A 20,675-nucleotide genomic window follows, 5' to 3' on the forward strand; every position below is an offset into this window, starting at 1 on the left:
TTAATTTCATTTTTTTATTTTGCTATGAAATTCTTAATGAAATTCTGAATGAAAGGCTGCGGGCGAGACTGTTTTTTTGCTGGGTTGAGTCATGTGGGTGTTTGAGTGAGATGCGTCACAGCAGCTTGTCAGTTTACTCTTGCTAGGTTAGTTTGGCTATTATCATTTATATTTATCTGCAACAATGGATATCAGGAAGTGGTTCACGAAAGGAATATGGCAACTCAGCGCCAGATGCAGGCACATTAGAAGAAATCAGTTACGTTACCAACGAGCTAGCAAGCCAGCCAGGGACAAGGGAGGCTGGCAATCAATTATATTTTGAAGAGAAATTGACTCTCAAGCCGGCTCTCTCACAAACTCCGGCTCTGTGCGCAAGCAGACCGCTGCACACGCTATCTGCCTCGCTCAATCTCTCTCTCTCTCTCCCTTTCTCTCCATCGCTCAACCTCACTCCACCCTGTGTGCGCTCCTCAAGTTTGCCTTCGTGATTGCCCAAGTTGGCACAGCGTTACAAATGTGCCACAAAACCAACCAATGGATGTAGCCTATAATAAGACCGTCAACAGGCTTATGGCAACCTAAAACCCCTCTGTTTCCGTAACAACAATTCCCCCCCCGCCCCCAGGGGCCCCACATGAACTGAACGTGTGTACTCTGTTCAGGTGCCTCTGCTCATTTCTGTCAATTATTTAAAAATGCAGAGCTGTACTAATCAATGTTTTATAAAAAACTGATCCAATCGGGTACTTTCCCAATCGTTTAAACATACATGAAACTATAGCTGAGTTTATCAAAAACTCAACAAAGAGATGTTCTTTCTTCTCAATTTCCACCACAACAGTGCACACCAATATAATGTATTCATTTAACACTGCTATGATAAATTTCAAACACTAACATTTTTTTTTTAACTATGAAAAATATGGTTTGGTTTAATCAGGCCATGTGACGCATTTGAAATTGTATGGTAGACTCCCCAGAGTCACATTGCATTATGAGATGAAGCTTTCTCTAAAAAAAAGTGTTCTATCTAATGACTGGCACAGTGCAGGACTGAGACTGTGGTCAATCTGTGTGCCATTTATACATCCATGCATAGTCTACATGTGTATAATACATTTGTGACAGCTTTAAGGTGAAATACTGTATAATAGCGTCTGACTCTTGGCAAAAATAACCTCCTACTTCTGGCACATACACATGGATGTTAACACATTGGGATTTAAACTTTAGCCCCAAGTATTTGATGGAGTAGGAAGAGCATTTAACATGTTTGTTGGATCTCAGCGATTCACACATAAACGGTAACAGTTCATGTAAACATCATATTATTTAGGCCCCCACCATGCTTGGTCTTGGCCTGAGTAAAGTGTTTCCATCAGACCTGGGCCTTTCTCTGTCTGGCTGCAATTACTGTTTTTGACTACCAGCCTAACCTGTTCCAGCAGGAGGCTCACACTCTGTAGTCCTGCTGCCCTGTTAGCCTGCTGCCCTGTTAGCCTGCTGGCCTGTTAGCCTGCTGGCCTGTTAGCCTGCTGCCCTGTTAGCCTGCTGCCCTGTTAGCCTGCTGCCCTGTTAGCCTGCTGCCCTGTTAGCAGCAGACGGGTGGGCTCCCAGTCCGATGCTGTCACTGCTGGTTCAGTAGATTGTGATGCAACATTGAGCCAAGAGGTTTAAAAGAAGCAACAGAACAGGAGTTACCCTTCTGCACTGTTAGTTACTTTTCTCTCTTATAAATGTAAAGATTGATCAGTGTATATGTAAGTTGTTGACTCTCTCCTCATTTCATCTCTCATTTCTTTTTACCAGTTTGGTCGGACAGAAGTGATCGATAACACACTAAACCCAGACTTTGTGAGGAAGTTTGTCCTTGATTTCTTCTTTGAAGAGAAGCAGAACCTTCGCTTTGATGTGTAAGTTGGAACATCTATTTTTTTTTCCTCGACAGCACCAACTTCTCTTTTATTGTGTTATACAAGAGAATGACGTCAATCAAGTCTACATTATATTGGATTGCTGACTCATACCAACAATGTTTACATGCCTCCAGTCAGAGCTGATTACCATAGAAATATATTCTCATGTCACTGTTAGACAGTAAATATGCATAATCACACAGTATGAATGAATGAAATGAAAACTTTATTACAGACTCAGGGTCCAGATAAAAGACAAGGCATTACATATAATAAATTACATACACAGCATAAAAATAATTCATAGTTTAAGAGTAATTTAAATCAGTGTCCTACAAAGACACAACTATACCAATGTCTCCACGGCTGCGATTGGTAGCGTGTAGTACTAAACCTTATGTTCGATAAGGCCAAGAGGATTTCATTTTGAAAGTCATTAAGCCGGCAAATATATTTATACATAAGATTTCTTAAAACAGCTTTTAGAGTATTGACTCCTGCAGCCACAAACAGTTCACTTGCACTAGACCATCGAGGTCTCTTCAGCAATATTCTCATGGCATCATTATAAGCTACTTGAAGTTTCCGTAAACTTGCTTTTCTCTAGTTTGACCACAAATGTGCAGTATAGAGTGGTGTACAATATGCTCTGAACAGAGACATCTGTATGTTATCTTTGGGTTACCATTGAAAAAGTCCTAAAACATTATGAAATGGAAAACTAGACAAAATAATCTATAAATAATATCAAAAATTATGCCTTCTTCTAAAACATTGTTGTAGTTTTTTTTTTCTTGAATGGACATTTTTATTAACATTAATAACTTAAGAAAATGTATATATTTATCCAGTGTAATTACTAAGGCATTTTTAAGGGGAAAATTAATTCCGGAAGTACAAAGTCTAAAAACACAAATGCAATTGTTCTCTTTTCTGGAATCATCTCATGATTTATTGGCCACTTTTTTCCAGGTGTGTTCATCAGTAACTAATCACTGCTCTTATGGTTCCGTATCACCACATCGACTGCAGATACTGGATTAAAAAACATCTTTGGGGTGAAAGGGAATCAATATAGCCAGGGCCGTCCCTCCCTACAGGCCGATCATGCAGGCTGCATGGGGCCTCACATTGCGCAGGGGGCCTCGCTTATGAGCTCGGCTTGTGTGAAGTTCTCCGCGCAGTTCTCCGCGCACCCAATTGCCATAAAACATCAGCTGCAATTCACGACATGAAGAAGGCAGTCTCTGCATAGCATATAGGCTAATGGAGATGCAGTTATTTCCAGCATTCTTTATTTACCATTCATTCAGGTATTTTATGGCTTTTATCTGCTAATGTACAGGAGGAAGAGTGATAAACTGTCTGTCTACACTCTAAAAACAAATGCCTTGGCTCAACAAAGAAAATCAACCCAACAGTTTGCATCGATGTTTATTGAGTTAAGACAACTTTTAATGAAATTGTCGCTCCCATGTCATGCTTTTCCGGTTATCACCCATCCCCTTGTGTGTTATGAAGGTTTTTCTGCATGTAAACGGTGTGCAGAGTCAAAACCCTTAAAGTACACCTTGTAGCGAGTAAAACTCTAACAAAGAAAATACCTCCCCAAAACGCCTCGTTGGTGAAACGTCATCATCCATTTGATTCTTCCGGGTACGTGCTTACGAAAGCACGTACCCGGAACTAAATGGGCCAATCTGTGGAGCCGTTACGTTACGTCCGCGGAGCCGTTACGTTAAGCCCCCGCTGATTGGTCCAAATTGACCAATCCACACACACACTCAGTGCAGGCAGCTCTGCTGATTTCAATCAATCAATCAATGTTTATTTATATAGCCCAATATCACAAATGTTACATTTGTCTCAGTGGACTTTACAGTTTGTACAGAATATCAGTATGACAATACGACACCCTCTGTCCTTAGACCCTCACATCGTACAAGGAAAAATGGGAGAAACCTCAGGGAGAGCAACAGAGGAGGGATCCCTCTCCCAGGATGGACACACGTGCAATAGATGCCGTGTGTAAATTGAAAAGATAATACATTTGCAACATAGGTAGTCCAAATGTTTGGAAATGCATTTGTGTATAATAGGAAGATGAATCCACGAGGATATCCATCCAGGACTTATGATCCAGGACCACAGCCAAGACTCAAGATCCAGGGCTCGCGATCCATGACACAGGACCGGAGGATCATCCATGACTCCGGATCCCGGCATATATAGACACCAAAAAGAAAGAAATTTGGGGAAGCTGGGTTAATCGGAACATGTCACGGTTTGTGAAACAAGCAGGACCCAAATGCAGATATAAACTGAAACTTCCTTTATTTCAAGGCTATGAGATATATGTACAATGACAAAAACAGAACACTCACCGCAGAACTAGTCAGGGAACAAGACGAACCGACCAAGACAGACAGACAACCCAGAACTTAAATACACACAAGACTCAATCACACAACAAGACACAGGTGAGGAGGGAGGAGATAACACAGGGGCCCAGGTGAACATAATCAGACCATTAGACACACCAGGGAAACTAATGACAAGAGGAAAACACAGGGAAAAGGACCAGACAATAACCCAAAGGAAAACATGACATGGAAAACAGCAAAAACACCCAAACCTACAAAACTATAAACGTGACATAACATGAGAATCGTGACATAACCCCCCCTCAAGGGACGGATTCCAGAAGTCCCAAAAAAACAAAAATCCAGCAGGGTGGGTGGAGGGGGTCTGGAGGACGGATGGAGGGCGAACGGCCCGGGGGCAAGGCAGAGTTCAAAAAAGGGGAATTCGCGCAGACGGCCCGGGGGCAAGGCAGAGTTTAAAAAGGGGAATTCGGGCGGGCGGCCCGGGGGCAAGGCAGAGTCCATAGAGGGAATCTTGGGCGGACGGCCCGGGGGCAAGGCAGAGTCCGAGGAGGGAATCTCGGGCGGACGGCCCGGGGGCAAGGCAGAGTCCGAGGAGGGGTGAAGACCAGACAGCTCCGGAGGCCGGTCAGGAGCCGGTTTCGGCAAGATCCCCCATGAAAGAGGACACAGGGCCGGCAGGACCCCCGGCAGGAGAGCAGTCTGCGCGACCTCCAACGGCTCAGGACACGGGGTTGGCAGGACCCCCGGCAGAAGAGTAGTCTGCGGGATCCCCAACGCGAAAGGACATGGAGTTGGCAGGACCCCCCGCAAAAGAGCAGTCTGCGAGATCTCCAACGTCTCAGGACATGGGGTTGGCAGGACCCCCGGCAGAAGAGTAGTCTGCGGGACCTCCAACGGGACCAGACATGGAGTTGGCAGGACCCCCGGCAGAAGAGTAGTCTGCGGGACCTCCAACGTGACAAGACATGGAGTTGGCAGGACCCTCGGCAGAAGAGCAGTCTGCGGGACCTCCAACAGCTCAGGACATGGGGTTGGCAGGACCCCCGGCAGAAGAGTAGTCTGCGGGACCTCCAACAGGACAAGACATGGAGTTGGCAGGACTCCCGGCAGAAAGGCAGTCTGCGGGACCTCCAACGACACTTCAGTGGGTTGGTTCGCCAACAGAACACGGGGGGCTGGCGTCGGACGGACAGCCAACAGGAGACGAGGTGCTGGAGTCGGCCGGTACGCCGACAGGACTCGGGGAGCTGGCGTTGGACGGACAGCCAACCGGAGACGAGGTGCTGGAGTCGGCCGGTACGCCGACAGGACTCGGGGAGCTGGCGTCGGACGGACAGCCAACCGGAGATGAGGTGCTGGAGTCGGCCGGTACGCCGACAGGACTCGGGGAGCTGGCGTCGGACAGACAGCCAACCGGAGACGAGGTGCTGGAGTCGGCCGGTACGCCGACAGGACTCGAGGAGCTGGCGTCGGCCGATGAGTCAGCAGGTGACGAGGAGCCGGAGTCGGGACCATGGTTACTGGAGCCGGCACTGAAGCCGGGAACATGGCTGTAAGGTCCGGTTCTGGAGCCGGAACCATGGCTGCTGGGCGCGGAGCGGAAGCCTGGACCCTGGCTGTGTAAGCCAGGTAAAGGAGTATGGAAGTAAAGCTGCGTGGGCCGGTACTGGAGCACGGAGCCCCGGCTGCTGGGTCTGGCGCTGGAGCCGGAACCATGGCTGTTGGGCGCGGAACCCTGGCCTTGCGTCTCTTAGGAGTTTTTTGGAGGCTTCGTGGACCCCCAAACTCCAGACCAGACCCCAAGAAAGGGTCAGAAAATGAGGACTGGCTCTCAGGGCTACATGAAAAAATCCTAAGCCACTCGGGCAACAAGCTAGAGCCAGGGCTTGCGAGCAACCTCCTGACGTGCCTCCTTCAACGCAGCCTCTCTACCCCATCTAGATGAGGCGCCTTTCCACGTATAAAAAATATACTCCAGAGAATATCCAAGACGTTCCGCCTGTAGCTTCAAAAGGTCTGCTGCGTCCATTTTAAGGTCGGTTCGTACTGTCACGGTTTGTGAAACAAGCAGGACCCAAATGCAGATATAAACTGAAACTTCCTTTATTTCAAGGCTATGAGATATATGTACAATGACAAAAACAGAACACTCACCGCAGAACTAGTCAGGGAACAAGACGAACCGACCAAGACAGACAGACAACCCAGAACTTAAATACACACAAGATTCAATCACACAACAAGACACAGGTGAGGAGGGAGGAGAAAACACAGGGGCCCAGGTGAACATAATCAGACCATTAGACACACCAGGGAAACTAATGACAAGAGGAAAACACAGGAAAAAGGACCAGACAATAACCCAAAGGAAAACATGACATGGAAAACAGCAAAAACACCCAAACCTACAAAATTATAAACGTGACATAACATGAGAATCGTGACAGAACATGAGAGTATACAGGTATAGACAGAGAGAAGGAAGAAGTAAGATGTCCCTCGACAAACTAAGCCTATATCAGCAAAACTAGGGGCTGAATCTAATCAGCCCTAACTATAAGCTTTATCAAAAAGGAAGGTCTTAAGCGCACTCTTAAAAACGGATAGGGTGTCTGCCGCCCGAACCCAAACTGGAAGCTGATTCCACAAAAGTGGAGCTTGATAAGAAAAGGCTCTGGCTCCCATTGTACTTTTAGAGACTCTAGGAACAACCAACAACCCTGCATTCTTGGAACGCAATGCCCTAGTAGGACAGTAGGGTATAATAAGTTATTTAAGGTAAGATGGCGCCTGCCCATTAAGGGCTTTGTAGGCGAGAAGAAGAATTTTAAATTATATCCTGTGTTCTATAGGGAGCCAGTGTAAGGCAGCCAGAACAGGAGTAATGTGGTCCCTTTTCCTAACTCTGGTTAGTACACGAGCTGCAGCATTTTGAATCAGCTGCTCCCTCTCTGCAGACCCATTCTCACAGCGTTTATCAACCTATAAACCTTTTTCTTACTCAATATCAAGCCACACTTATTGTTTTTATTTCGGCTGTGACTTTGTGTGTGTTCAGGTTGAGTTTGGCTGTGTTTGGCTGTGTATCGCTAAACAAGGAAATCACACCTCGACGGAGCTCAGCGCGCTTCACAACTTACCGACCAATCAGAGCACACTGGGCTCACAGGGAGGGGGGGGGGGGAGCTGCAGCGAGTCGTTTAGTGGAGAAAGTGAATACTGCTGAATACACATACTTTACAGAGATGCTGTATGCGAAACCAATGTGAGTTTGGAAAATTGCACCGTATTTTTTCTATTTTAGTCTACCTTTTCCTCTACAATCAGGAGTTTTTAATTACCACTTACTTAATAATTGGTAGCATAAACACAAGTTTTGAAGTTGATTACTCAAAAGATTAAGTTGTTCCGACTAGTTTTACCACATGATTTAAAAGGAATTTTAAGTTGTATGTACTTAATTACCCTCATTCGGGATACAAGTTTTTCAGGTTGATTCCTCCAAAAATTAAGTTGTTCCAACTTGTTTTACCGTATGATTTAAAAGGAATTTTAAGTTGTATGTACTTGATTACCCTCATTCGGGATACAAGTTTTTCAGGTTGATTACTCCAAAAATTAAGTTGTTCCAACTTCTTTTACCGTATGATTTAAAAGGAATTTTAAGTTGTATGTACTTAATTACCATCATTGTGAACACACGCTTTTAAGTTGACAACCATTTATAAATTAAGTTGCTCCAAATATATTGTATTCAAAAGTTTTTTTTCTTAGCTTTTTCATGTTTTTGCCTTTAAAGAAAGAAATTAATTGATTCCACAACAAAAATATTAGGCAATTCACTTTTTATTTTGAACTGCAGTTGTTTATTTCAACACATGATGTTTCAATCAGGAGAGAATTCATTTTTTTTGAACATTTATTGACACATGCCATATAATAAGGTGCATGAACACCTGAAATCACAGCTGACTGCAGGAGAGAGGAGAACCATTTTATAGTTTGGCTGCAGCATGTTGATTGACTGCTGGAGAATGAGGTGAAATGTAATAGGTTAAAGAGAACGCCTGTGATGAGCTGATTATAAGCAGCTGCGGAGTGAATGTACATACACCCAGTCTTCCTGAAAGAACTTATGCTGAGCTTCATTTAAATCTTGAAAAAAAAGATAAATAACAACATTTTTAATTTCCCCACAAATAATAAATAAACACATTAGCCATATTACCATGGGAAATGGGGACACAGCAAATACATGCTGCCATCACAATGAAGTTAGAGGCCTTTGCATATTCAAAACCAGTGCCAAATATGTAAAATCTGTAACGTTTTTGTAAAACTACAGAAACAAACTCTCAATGGCCACCAATCTGCAGATCACACACATCAATTTTACAAAAGATGTAACAAAGATGTTTACACTGCCGACAGTCATTATTTCAAACAGTATGAACACATTCAACGCAGAATGCTTGCTTATTCATTTGTTTCCCTCGACCACGTTGCCATCGTATGGTCAGATCCTGGGGTGGACCGGTCACTGATGAAGGCGATATTCATGTCCTTTTGAAGCACATTAAATCATAGGTTAGCGCACAAGAGATAATGAATCAGGTAACTGCATACTTTTTAAACTGTCACTCTTAGCGAATTCAGAGCCATTATTACCAGCTGCTAAAGCAACGCTGGTATTGTTTCCACCTATTGAGTCTGCATGTGTGTGTCATCATGGCAATGTGTTCCTGAAGACACACAGAGGTGGTTTTGAGTACTTTGCCTAGTGTTTAAATGCATGTGGAGAGATTTTGTCAATCACAACTGTGCAAGTTTTAATATCTTCTCATCTTTTTTGCAGGTTCCATACAATATTTGCCCTGGTTAAGTGAAGAGCAGAAGCCACTTTTCAAATGTTACACAATCCTTTTCCCATGCCATTGCTGTCAACACCTATCCATGTTGAACGTTGCTAAGATATTGTCTATTGGGGTGTGGCCAAAAGTGCAATATGCTTAAAAATGTAACTGACAGATAGCAGTGCTTTTGTCCTGTGTTTTTACACTGTGCTCATGGATTTTATTTTATTTCAAGATTTTTAATTTTGTCGCGAAACTCCTTGAAAAGGTCCTCTTCCTTTTCTCCAAGGCGCTCGACAAGGCAGCGGATGGCTATAGTTCTCTGCGTACTTCAATTGTATTGTGCTATTTTTGAAAAAGGAAAAAAAGAGAAATTACCTAAATTAATATATTCTGAATGGGTGACTGCCAACAACTTGCATTTCAATGACAACTCTAAATAACGATCCTACCTCAAGAAGCATGTCCTTGGTCTGCCTCACCGAGATTCATTTTTAATAAAAAGTGATATCACAATAGTAACCAAAGTAATTTAACTCTCACAGTAGCCTACTTTGTATCCTCTCACAGAACTATTCACAGTTCAAAGGCTGTTAATTTTGGTCAAACAGCAATTTGCCTATACAGTGCAACTGCAAGGCTATCTACTGTATTTGAATGACAAAAGATGACACTCACCTTAAAATGTCCTTCGTATAGTATTTCTATTTGTCTTAACTGTCGGAACTTGTCCAGGCATGTTAAGTGGGAGTGGACTTGAAATCCTTAACTCAAGGTGTAGAACAATTAAGTTATCAAGGCAATTGCATTACTTGCTACAACTTGAACTTTGTTTTAAGTCAATTAACGCAGAAATCAGAGTTCAAATTACACACAATATTTAGTTGATGTAATTACCAACATTATTACATCAACACAACTTATAAATTAATGTTTGCAACTTAAAATGTTTATCTAAATCAATTAACTCACATTTTTATCTTGCAACCATGCATTTAATTAAGTGGAGGTGAAAGGTTGCCTGAATTCGTTTTTAGAGTGTAGTTGGCTTACATAACAGTTAAAGTTTACAGCCCAAAAAACATGGAGCATTTTTTTCCCCTTTTATTCATTTTTATGTCAATTTGGACATTTCATGGTGATGCTCAGCCTCTCCCTTTAACTCCTAACAGTCATTATCATGTCAACCACAACACAGAGAAATACTGATAGGAATATGTGTGTAGTTGTTGATACATTGCTGAGTAGGGGTGTAATGGTTCACAAACATTTCGGTTCAATAGGTACCTCGGTTTTTAGGTCACGGTTCGGTTCGGTACGTTTTCGGTACAGCAGAAAAAATTATCACAAAATATTTTTGGGGTTTTTTAAATTATTATTAAACTGTGAATAATGTATTCACTCAAATAAATACAAAATGTAATAAAATAAACATTAAGGTGCAGCATTTCGATGAACTGAAATAATCTGTATTTGAATTTTACTGTACTAGTACTCACAAAACATAAACTATTAGTTTTGGGTTTTTAATTATTATTAAACTGTGAATATTCACTCAAATAAATACAAAATACAATAAAAATAAACATTAAGGTGCAGCATTTTGATGAACGAAATAATCTCTATTTGAGCTGTAGGCTACTGTACTCGTACTTAAGCAGCCAGTTTGACATTATAACTTGCTTGTCATTGTATTTTCATGTTTTTTTAAAGACAAATTAACTTGTCCACATTGCTTGCCGAAAGGGCAGATCTGCTGGCACTAACAATTAGGGATGGGTGTCGTTTGAAATGTATCGATTCTGATTCTGATTCTGCTTATCAAATCCGGTTCTTATCGATTCCCCGTTTCGATTCCAAAATTGTAAAAGAAAGAGGTCAAACGTTTAGATAATAAAAATATCGTTATTCTTTTAAGCTTTAACTGACATTTTTACAAATAAAAAATATACATGCAATAGTACAAATGTATTGCACAATAGCTGTGCTTTATTTTTAACTGAGCTATGCCTGTGGCAAGCTATTAACAGGCATTACACTGTGCCTTGTCTTTTTCTTTTTTAGTGTAGTGGAGCCTCACTTTAGAGCGTTTACTGCGATGTTATGAAGTGACTGAGCTCGTGAACTGTCTACGGGAGGGCGGGGGGAGCCTCGCTGCGGAGCAACTGTGGACCTCTCTCGCCTGTCAGCGCAACTTACATGATGCCGTTATTAAGGGCGGTGCCGGCCGTCAGCGTACCGAGCTGGCCGTCAACGGCCCGCTGACAACCGGCCATTCTTTGATTCTCCAGAACACATAGATGGCCAGTCCGCCCTTACCCTGTATTCCACCGGATCGCCGCGGCGCCGACGGACCCGTGCCCAGACGGACCCGGTGGAATACAGGGTCTACTGCGTTTCGGAACCGTTAAGCAGACCCGAAATTGTGTATTTTGAATGGGTACCCGGTACCCGGCATTTTCTTATCGGTTCTCATCTGGAACCGAGTTTCGGTTCCCATTTCCCAACCCTAATAACAATGTCTCCTGCTGTGGAGAGCACCCTCTTGCTAGGGACAGAGGTAGCAGATACAGCCAGGTAGCGCTTTGCTAACATGGCAACATAAGGATATTTGGCGTTTGTAATAGCTTTGGCTCGGTCTGAACTTTTTGCGAGTGGTGGAGGCTTAAATGCTAGTGGGAGTTGGGTTTGCACTTCAGTCTTTTTTCTTTTGGTACCGGTGATATTCACGTTCGGGTGATGCCTTTTCAAATAAGTCTGCAAGTTTGATGTATTGCCAGCCGCGTAACCAATTTCAGTTGAACAATGCCGGCAAACAGCTTTGGTTCGGCCCACCTGTCTTTGTCCGTCATCCTTGTACGTACTGTAACTGCGAAACCAAAATGTTCCCAAACCGGAGACTTCAATGATGCTTGAGGATTTTCAAGCTCAACTTTATCTGCATTCACCATTTTGACAGTTCCTCAAATTACTGACTAAATTTGAACGCATCCCTGTGACCAGCTCTCATATGCCTCTCGTCCAATGAAATGACTTGGTCGCTCTATGACGTGTTGAACCCAATGTGAGCAAATTACTCTGAATGCTGCAACGCAGCACCTGAGATTACTTCCAAAAAGTTGTTCACGTTCTCAACTTTTTACGTTTAACGTTATATTATATTCGTATGGTACACTTCGGTACACACGTGTACCGAACCGAAGGGCCCGTACCGAATAATTTCGTTACGGGTACGTATACCGTTACACCCCTATGACAGAGGGAACTTTTGAACATTTGAATACAGATTTAAGAAATATCAGTTTTTGAGCATGTCATAAGCATGTTTTTTCTTGACTATATTATAATAAAATAATATATTCTTTATATTATTGAATTTATTATGATTATTATTATTAGTAGAAGTAGTTTATTTGCATTATTTATATTAAAAACTGGGGGGGACTCCCGAGGCAGTTGCAAGGTACCGAGCAGTGAGCTGGAAACTCCTTCAGAACCTCTTTGGTTTACCATCTGCATAAGAATCGTCAATATTCAGTTCATTGAGCGTTGAGATGGAGCCTCCTCCCCTGGGACGGCTGCACGCTTAGTCTTAATCTCCTGACAAAGTAAATCATTAATGCTGAATTATTAAGTAATGCAACATATAACCAACACAGCGGCAACACACATACACTCTGTCAAGTGAAGTGCATCATGGGTGTTGGTACCTGAAGTGCCTCCTGAATGCCTTTCCTTCACAAATGGCAGCATCTTGCGTTACTGTGCCGTTACTTTATATAACATTTTTTCACTTCAGTAAAAAGGAAACTAATCATTTTCCAAATCAATTGTTTACTTGTTGCAGAACACATTGGACTTAAGTAATGACCAAGGTCTCTGAAATACTATGTAAATATATGTAAATCACATCATGCCTGCCCTCATATTTCCATACAGCTTGCTAATTTACTTCAGCTTATGTCTTTACGGACCTGAAACGCGCCAATGTACAATGTAAAGCAAGCAAATACCCAGACAAACTATACAAACACCTAGCCATGAGTGCTGATAGCATATCTTTCCATCACACTTCAACTTATTGTTGAAAACACGTCATTAAGACTGTTCTACATTTTGTTTCTGCAACCTAAAAAAATTAATCAGACCTATTACAGCGTGCAGTGGTGTGTAATGAGGTTTTATATTTACACTGCACTCTGCAGTTTCAGACCGAGACTGTGATTAAGAGCCATGATGCAAACTAAATATGTACGCAAAAACCTCACATTTCCATACACAGCTTAAATTATCATGAGCTTCTAAAGACCAAATTCAATGTAGTATACAAGGCAATTATACCATGTAGTTATAAATATATAAAGTACAGTGGGAATTCCTCAAATGAGAAAAGGTTTAAAATGGGTCATGTCATTTTTATAACGCTGTCCATGGTCTGGGATTTTAAAATGTCATTAAAGGTTAATGACACTGTAACAAAGTAATTATAATGTCCTGCCATATATATAATTTCTCAATTCAAGGCAAGAACATTTTATTTTCTACAACCCAATATCAAAAATCACCTATTTGCCACAAGAGGTTTTACAATCTCATGTCAACATGTTTGACTGGTTGTGACGTAATGTTCCTCAGGCTGGGAAAATCATTACTGGCCCGATACTCCCATGTCCAATGTGCATGGTGCATGCATATGTGTGTACCACATTTCTACAAAACAGTGAAATATTCTTCTTTTAGCTGCATCTGATGCAAGGCTTAGATCAATAAACCAATCAATCAATCAATTAATCGGCCAATCAACCACTCAATCATTTCAGTGTATTCCAAAATTCAAGTCCAATTTTAAGAATGAATAGAGATATTTAATACCCTGATAAGCTATATGAAGATTGAGGAATAGGGACCCAGACACTTCAGTCGTAGGCAAGTATTATTGAAAAAAAATAATAGGTTTACAAAATAATAGCTAATAATTAGTTATCAGAACATCTTTGGTCTCAAAACAAAGTCGCCAAAGATTTAAAAAAATCATCCAAAGGATTGTGGCAATAATATGAATACTGGCTGAATACGTTGTTGCATAGCAGCCATGTTCTAGCTAAATCATTTTTTTCGATATATATGAATATTAATTTTCTATTTTTAAAAGCGGTTCCTCACTCTAATTCACCATAACAGTGCATGCACTTTAAGTTCTGCCTTAAGGGCTAAAGTCATAGACAGTAAACAAAGAAGGTACATATATAAATCCTAAAATGGATCTGAAAGGATGCCAGTCTGAGTCAACCCCCTCTCATTGTCCATGAAAGTATAGGACAGACAAGCCGAATAATCCAAAGTGAAGCACATTATTGTATTACAGAGAGGAGAATCAACACATTTCATTTCTTTAAGGTTACATCAGAGTAGGAGGAACATTTGAGCTGCACCTTTACTTGGTTCAGTCTTTTTTTATGTATTTTGCCTCCTCATGGCGGATCATGATGGATTTAAAAAGATATCTCTCATTACAGTGTTGGTTTTCACCGGCTGACACTTACATAAAAGTAATGTGATTTCACTGCACTAATCACCCCATGGTGACTAAATGAATCAGCATAAATGACTTTCTCCACATTTTGCACGGTGTAACGCTCTTACTGCTGAGTTTCCTGCGTGAACGGGTTGGCATTAGGCTCTGAAGAGGAGGACATCCTTTTCAATAAACACAAACTCAGCGGTCTCTGGTGAAAAATGATGCCATGAATCCCTGAGGAAGACTAAAGGATCAGGATCAGGCGTGTGGATCTCATTCACAAAAGACCCCTGTAGTTTAACAGTGTGTGATCTGAAACCTATGTGGTTTGCACAAAGAAATACAAAAGCAGGAAGAAAGGAGAGATATGGCAAAATATGAAGGCGACATATGTTCACTCCGCAATGGTAATCAAGTTCATTCCATTTTTTTTTTGCAACTATATTACTCCTCCACACTCAAATCTCATTTAGCATCCCTCACAGGCTTATCATACCATGAGGTAATTTCATCTGATCCCACCCAAACTCCACACAGAGCTCAATGTGACATCGTTGGAGATGGGGACGTGTTGAGGTGGGGGGTGAGGGAGATTTCTGTTGAAATGGAGGGCAAGGAGGGGAGAGATTGAAGACGAGTTGTGAGCATAGAAATAAAGAGGATAGAAATGTAATGAAAGTGTGTTGAAGGACTGTTTAATAAATCTACGTGATTAAGTAAGTGGGTGCTATGGTTATATTCATTTTCCAAAATAGCCCATAATTGTGAACCCTCTAAGTTGGTCTAGTGTGGAGGACTAACACATGTTCCTGATGCTGGCTGTATTGGTCAGTCCGTCACACAGTTGTCAGTCCTGTCACACTTATTTGTTTTCTCACTTTGCACAGCCCTCATCTGTCACAGCTACCTGTGCTGAGGAATGTGCTAGAGGAAACCATGATTAATAACTACCCTTTTTGTTTTTTTTACTACGTAGCCCATAAACTGAAGAGGTGTCGCATAACAAATCATATATATTTTAGAGGAAACCCTTGAGATGTAGTATTTGTTTCACCTGTTAATAAACCACAAGATATAACACAAAAAGGCAATGCTTATCGCTTTTCTGCTACATATAAGAAAATGCACAGCTGAGGCTGAGATAATTGTCCTTAGTTAGTTATTGGTATTTGTAGGTAAAGTATTGGGACAGATTGAACATTTGACCCAAGGGTCATGCTAGAAGTGCAGTCAAATCAATTATGTGTAAACCAAATGTGATCAAAATCAATCAATCAACTTTATTTGACATGAAATGTCATGTAATCATTTAAGTTTCAAGGATGGGTACGTTTTTTGGTGAAAAAAATGAAAGAAAAGGTTGAAAGTAAACATTACACATTCAGAAAAACATGTTGGCATTAAAAGCTTAACATGAAGGTCCGGACATATGCTGTAGTGTAGTGTATACAAATCCTCAGTAACTTCCATATGTGTGTGCTGTTTAACGGGTTCTAGACATCGAAAACTCCTACAGAAATCACTTATTGTCTTGGCTTTAGTCTTTTGTTACCAGCGGCTAAAACAGGCAGTCCCTGGAGCTCCTGCACAAACATACTATATTAAAGCTCTCACTCATCTTATTCATGCCTGCCTGCTCCCCTGAGAAACACCTCTGAGATGTTCACTTCATCTTTATAGTGAAAGCAGCTAGCTTCAGTACAGTATCTCACACTGCTCCCCCTCTGAGTCAATTAAGAACTCCCTTTGCATACCTCATGTGCTTCCATGCTTGGATCTCCTTTAGTAGATGGTAATTAATGTCATACGTTATGTGTAAATACATTGGAGAAGGAGGAAAAAACAGCAGGTTTCAGCGCTCAGTGTCTTCTCCTTAGAAAAATGCTGACGGCAGAAGAGCGTAGAGATCCACAGCGATGAGGAGCTGAAGAATACATGATATAAGTGTAATGTCACACCAGAACATTTCCTTTGTCAAACATGAGCAAAAGCCTTTTTGAAAGATGAAAGCTCTTAAGAGGAGGTCCTTGGGGAGGCATTAGCCGTAAGAAAGAGAAAGAAGCTGCAGAGAGGAAGTGGCTTCTATCTGCACGCTGATCCCAGAGTTCCTAGCAATGCTGCTCCAGATCCATGCATTTATCCTTCATCTCTCTTCTCTGCGCAGCATGTCTAAGTATTTCATCAGCACACTCCACACTAAGGTTGTTTTTTTCATTAAGACTGTATTTTGTTGTCCTCTTTATATCGAAAAGTCTGTTACAATACTGTAAGGTATAGCAGTGCGTATTCCAAATGAAAATACGTCAAATTCGTTTTTTCTTTGTTAAATTGCAGGTACAATGTGGATACCAGGAGCTCCAACCTTTCAAAACATGTAAGCAGCCTTCAAGATGTGAATATGTTATTTTATGCAAGCTGGTATTGAGACCTGAAAAAGACAAGAAGCAGTCAAATAAATAATGCCTTTATCTGAAAAATGAAAAATCCCTACCTTTGCTTTGGAAGTTATTTTTTATTATTAACTTAACCTGTTTAAGCCCACAGGGAGAAACCACAACATCTGCAAGCAACAGTGTCTGAGGGCTTCTTAAGATTTAATAAACTATGAATGTTTCATATCCATGTAATGGGAAGAAACTCAGCTAACTGATGATGTGAACCATTTTTAGCAAAAGAAAAAAACAAGACTAACGCTGAGCCTCTGAATTAGCCCTGAGCGAAAAAAATGCTAACGCCGTTAGCACAGAACTCACGGTATAAAACCCTTATTACTTATCGTAAATGCACATCCGACCCATCGATTAGCATCGTGAGATTACACAGATTCGATAGGTATCTGTATCATTACTGATCAAAACTCGCGACATGAGAAACAAAAACAGACATCACACCATGTAGCATTAGGTAGCCAACACGTCAATATGTCTTACCTTTGTTGTTGTTTGATCGAAAGTTGTTTTCAATGGCATTAAAACGATAAAAACGCTGCTAAAGGTTAATCCATAGGTTAATCCAATGTGTCTGTGTCACTTTGAAATGATTACTGATAATCCATCAGCAATAAACCTAGTTTTAAGTTCTCAGATTTCAGAGCGTAAGATAGGTGCGCTCTGGGCAAACTGCGTGTGCATAGCTCTCATTTCTCAATGGTAAGGTGTGTGTGTATGTGGAAATCCCCCTTCGATCCTATTGGCTCTAATGGTTCAAAAGAGATGTCCATCATCAAAATCGACCAATGGGTTCCAGAGAAACGGCAAATACACCCCATTTCCACCCAAATCACCTCAGAGGTGGAGTTTTTTTTGCTAAACCTCACTAAAAAGGTCAAATGTCACTTGTTTTGCATCTTGATACAGGGTACTTATTATATGTTGTATTTGGATTCCTAAAGCTTTTAGTCTACCATACCATCCAAGGGTAGTTTTCACTATAAGTAAAAAATAATCTTTGGACGGACACTATCATTTACATTTTTTTACTATGTTCAATCTGAATTTTCTTTAAAATAAAAAACATCTATATTGATTCTGACTTTTCTACATCCAACTCACAGGTTTATCATTACTTTGAGAAAAAAGATTATTAATTTTCCCCTTTTAGAAGTGTAGTTATGGTCATTTGTTCTGGAAAGGTCATTTTCGAGCCTGAGACCTGAAAAACAGGCTTGTGGCTTAACAGGTTAATGATGTTTTTATTGTGTTTTACAGCTTTTACTCTTAACTTGTGTCTGACTTTTCTTACTGCATACCCTCCTGGATGAGCAGAAGGTAAGCTGACATTACGCACTTTACCTTAAGTGAATTTCTCTCTGAAGTCTTTGTGTTAAACATATAGCCTGAAGACTTGTCATGCTGTTCCTGCAGCTGGTTTCAAAATACAGCATATTCACTGTTCCACAGATTAAACATCATCTGGGCTTGTAAATGGAACCGCTAATCTCCGAGACTGTGACTCTTCTCTCAAAACACAATCTATCTATCTAATCTGATCCTGGTACCATCCCCTTCAGACATGTGAAGCAAAACAGTCTCTTCTCTGATAAGATAGCAATAGCAAATTCCAGCGGGTTTGCCCCAAATGACCCTTGTCCTCCAGTTGTAGTGATGTGCAGTACTGACTGTGTGCTGCTGCTCTCCTCTGTGAAGGACTTCCTGGGTCAGATGTTCTGTACGCTGGGGGAGATCATCGGATCGACGGGCAGCAGGCTGGAGCGGACGCTCTCGTAAGTACAACTACATCAACCTGCACCAGGGATCTCTGGGAGGTCTGTGCAGGGCATTGATCTGAAAGAGGCCCTATTCTGCTCTTTGGGTTGTTCCCAATTCCTGTAGTGTGTTCTATAGTTTTTGTTTGCATGTAAATGGTTTGCAAAGAATAAAATCCCAAAGTTCAAGCCACATGCTAAGTCTGAGTTTCAAACATGCAACTCATTGTTTTTATTTTTTTGTTTGGCAGTTAGATTGATTCAGCATGCATCTGAGGTTGTTGCAGGTTTAAATATCATGTCCATCATATAATCCTGTTGTATTATTATTCCAAGTTGAGATTTATCTCCAAAAAGGTCAGTCATTTATAGTAACCAGAAACCTGCCAATATGTATACTCTCTGTGAGCTGATTTTGGTACATTTTGGGTACATTTGGAATAATCTTTGCCAGGTTATTTGGAATAGAATACAATAAGATGATACTTTATTGTCAGATTAAGTTTGAAATGTTTCTTGCAGCAAAGTAGCTTCATTTGCTAAATCAAATCAAACAAATATTAAGACACGATACAAGGAAACAGACATTTACCATAACATCAGGATAGGTAAATCAACAACCTTTTCAAGACCCTCTAGCCGCTAGCGTACATCTGACCTGGATTTAACTCTGTGTTTGATTTGAGGATTGACTGGGGCACATAAGAGTTCTTCTGTCAACGTGCATTGAATCGTGGGACCCTGTACTGTACCTCTGATTTGATGGTAACAATTACATTTTTGACTCACACTGCTGAAAACTGATGAAAGACTATTTTGTGTAATATTACATTTTACGGTAATTACTGCATGTATCCTAAATATGAATATAATTCATCTGTAAAAAAAAAACAGGTAAAATGAAAAACTAAATTAACTCAACAGTCATGGAACACTCTTAATGATGGGCCACATATTCATCATATTCCCAATTTGAGCCCCTCCTTTTAAAGCAGATTGGGTTTCTCCTTCGTAACACATTAATCAATCTTTGTTGAGCGTTTCCTTCGTCAGACAGCCTGTGAGCAAAGGCTAACGTTTTGTTGCCTGGTTCTCGTCAAGTGAAGCTGTATGAAGAACTTAAGAAGCAAAGTGGGGTCAGGAGCGGTACTGATTACAGGAGACTTCAATCTGAACCCACAGCTAGATACTGTACGTATATAAAAGCAGCTAGGGTTCACTTCAAAGCCACAACACGCTCTATGGACAGACATGCTGAATCTTATCAGTGAGAGAAACATAAAAACATGACAGTTATATTATTGTGTTGGCTGTCTGTTTGCTATCTTAACTGAGGTAGATTAAAAGATTGAAATCAATGTTTTGCATGTGTAAGAAATTCAGAGACTAAAACATTTAACCTTACATTACAGTCAATGAAGATGTTATGTTCGAGACCCTTCAACCAACCTTTGATCTTTAGTTCAAGTTTATATCAAGGGTTTGAGCAAGGCAACATAGGTAGGACCTTAATTGTTGGAATTTCCTGCGATCTAAAGTTGCTTTTGATTTGAATTATTATTAGCACACAATTCAGAGATGGAGAATAATTAGGTAAAATGTGCATCTAGCACATGGGCTTGTTAAAATGGCTCAAATGCAACCCTATAATTCACATGTACGAAACTTTGTAAGTAGAGACGTACTAAAAAGTCTATTCAAGGTATACCGTAGACCAGGGGTCATCAACCTTTTATATATGAAGTGCCATTTTTTTTTTAAATTGATCAGTGGGCCTAATCCACATCAAGATTA

At 41.0% G+C, this 20,675-nt stretch overlaps 1 protein-coding gene across 3 annotated transcripts in view; it reads left to right on the forward strand.

Moving 5' to 3' along the window:
• The window catches only part of LOC307039302 (copine-9-like), a 313,745-nt gene that overhangs the window by 131,685 nt on the left and 161,385 nt on the right, over positions 1 to 20,675 (forward strand). For all 3 annotated transcript variants that reach the window (XM_079681211.1, XM_079681212.1, XM_079681213.1), the window contains exons 4-6: positions 1,813 to 1,916; positions 17,012 to 17,051; positions 18,820 to 18,899. In XM_079681211.1, the coding sequence (XP_079537337.1) occupies positions 1,813 to 1,916; positions 17,012 to 17,051; positions 18,820 to 18,899 (224 nt within the window). The remainder of the gene's footprint in view (positions 1 to 1,812; positions 1,917 to 17,011; positions 17,052 to 18,819; positions 18,900 to 20,675) is intronic.

The sequence above is a fragment of the Notothenia rossii genome (genome assembly GCF_949606895.1).
Source record: "Notothenia rossii genome assembly, chromosome: 5".
NCBI lineage: Eukaryota > Metazoa > Chordata > Actinopteri > Perciformes > Nototheniidae > Notothenia > Notothenia rossii.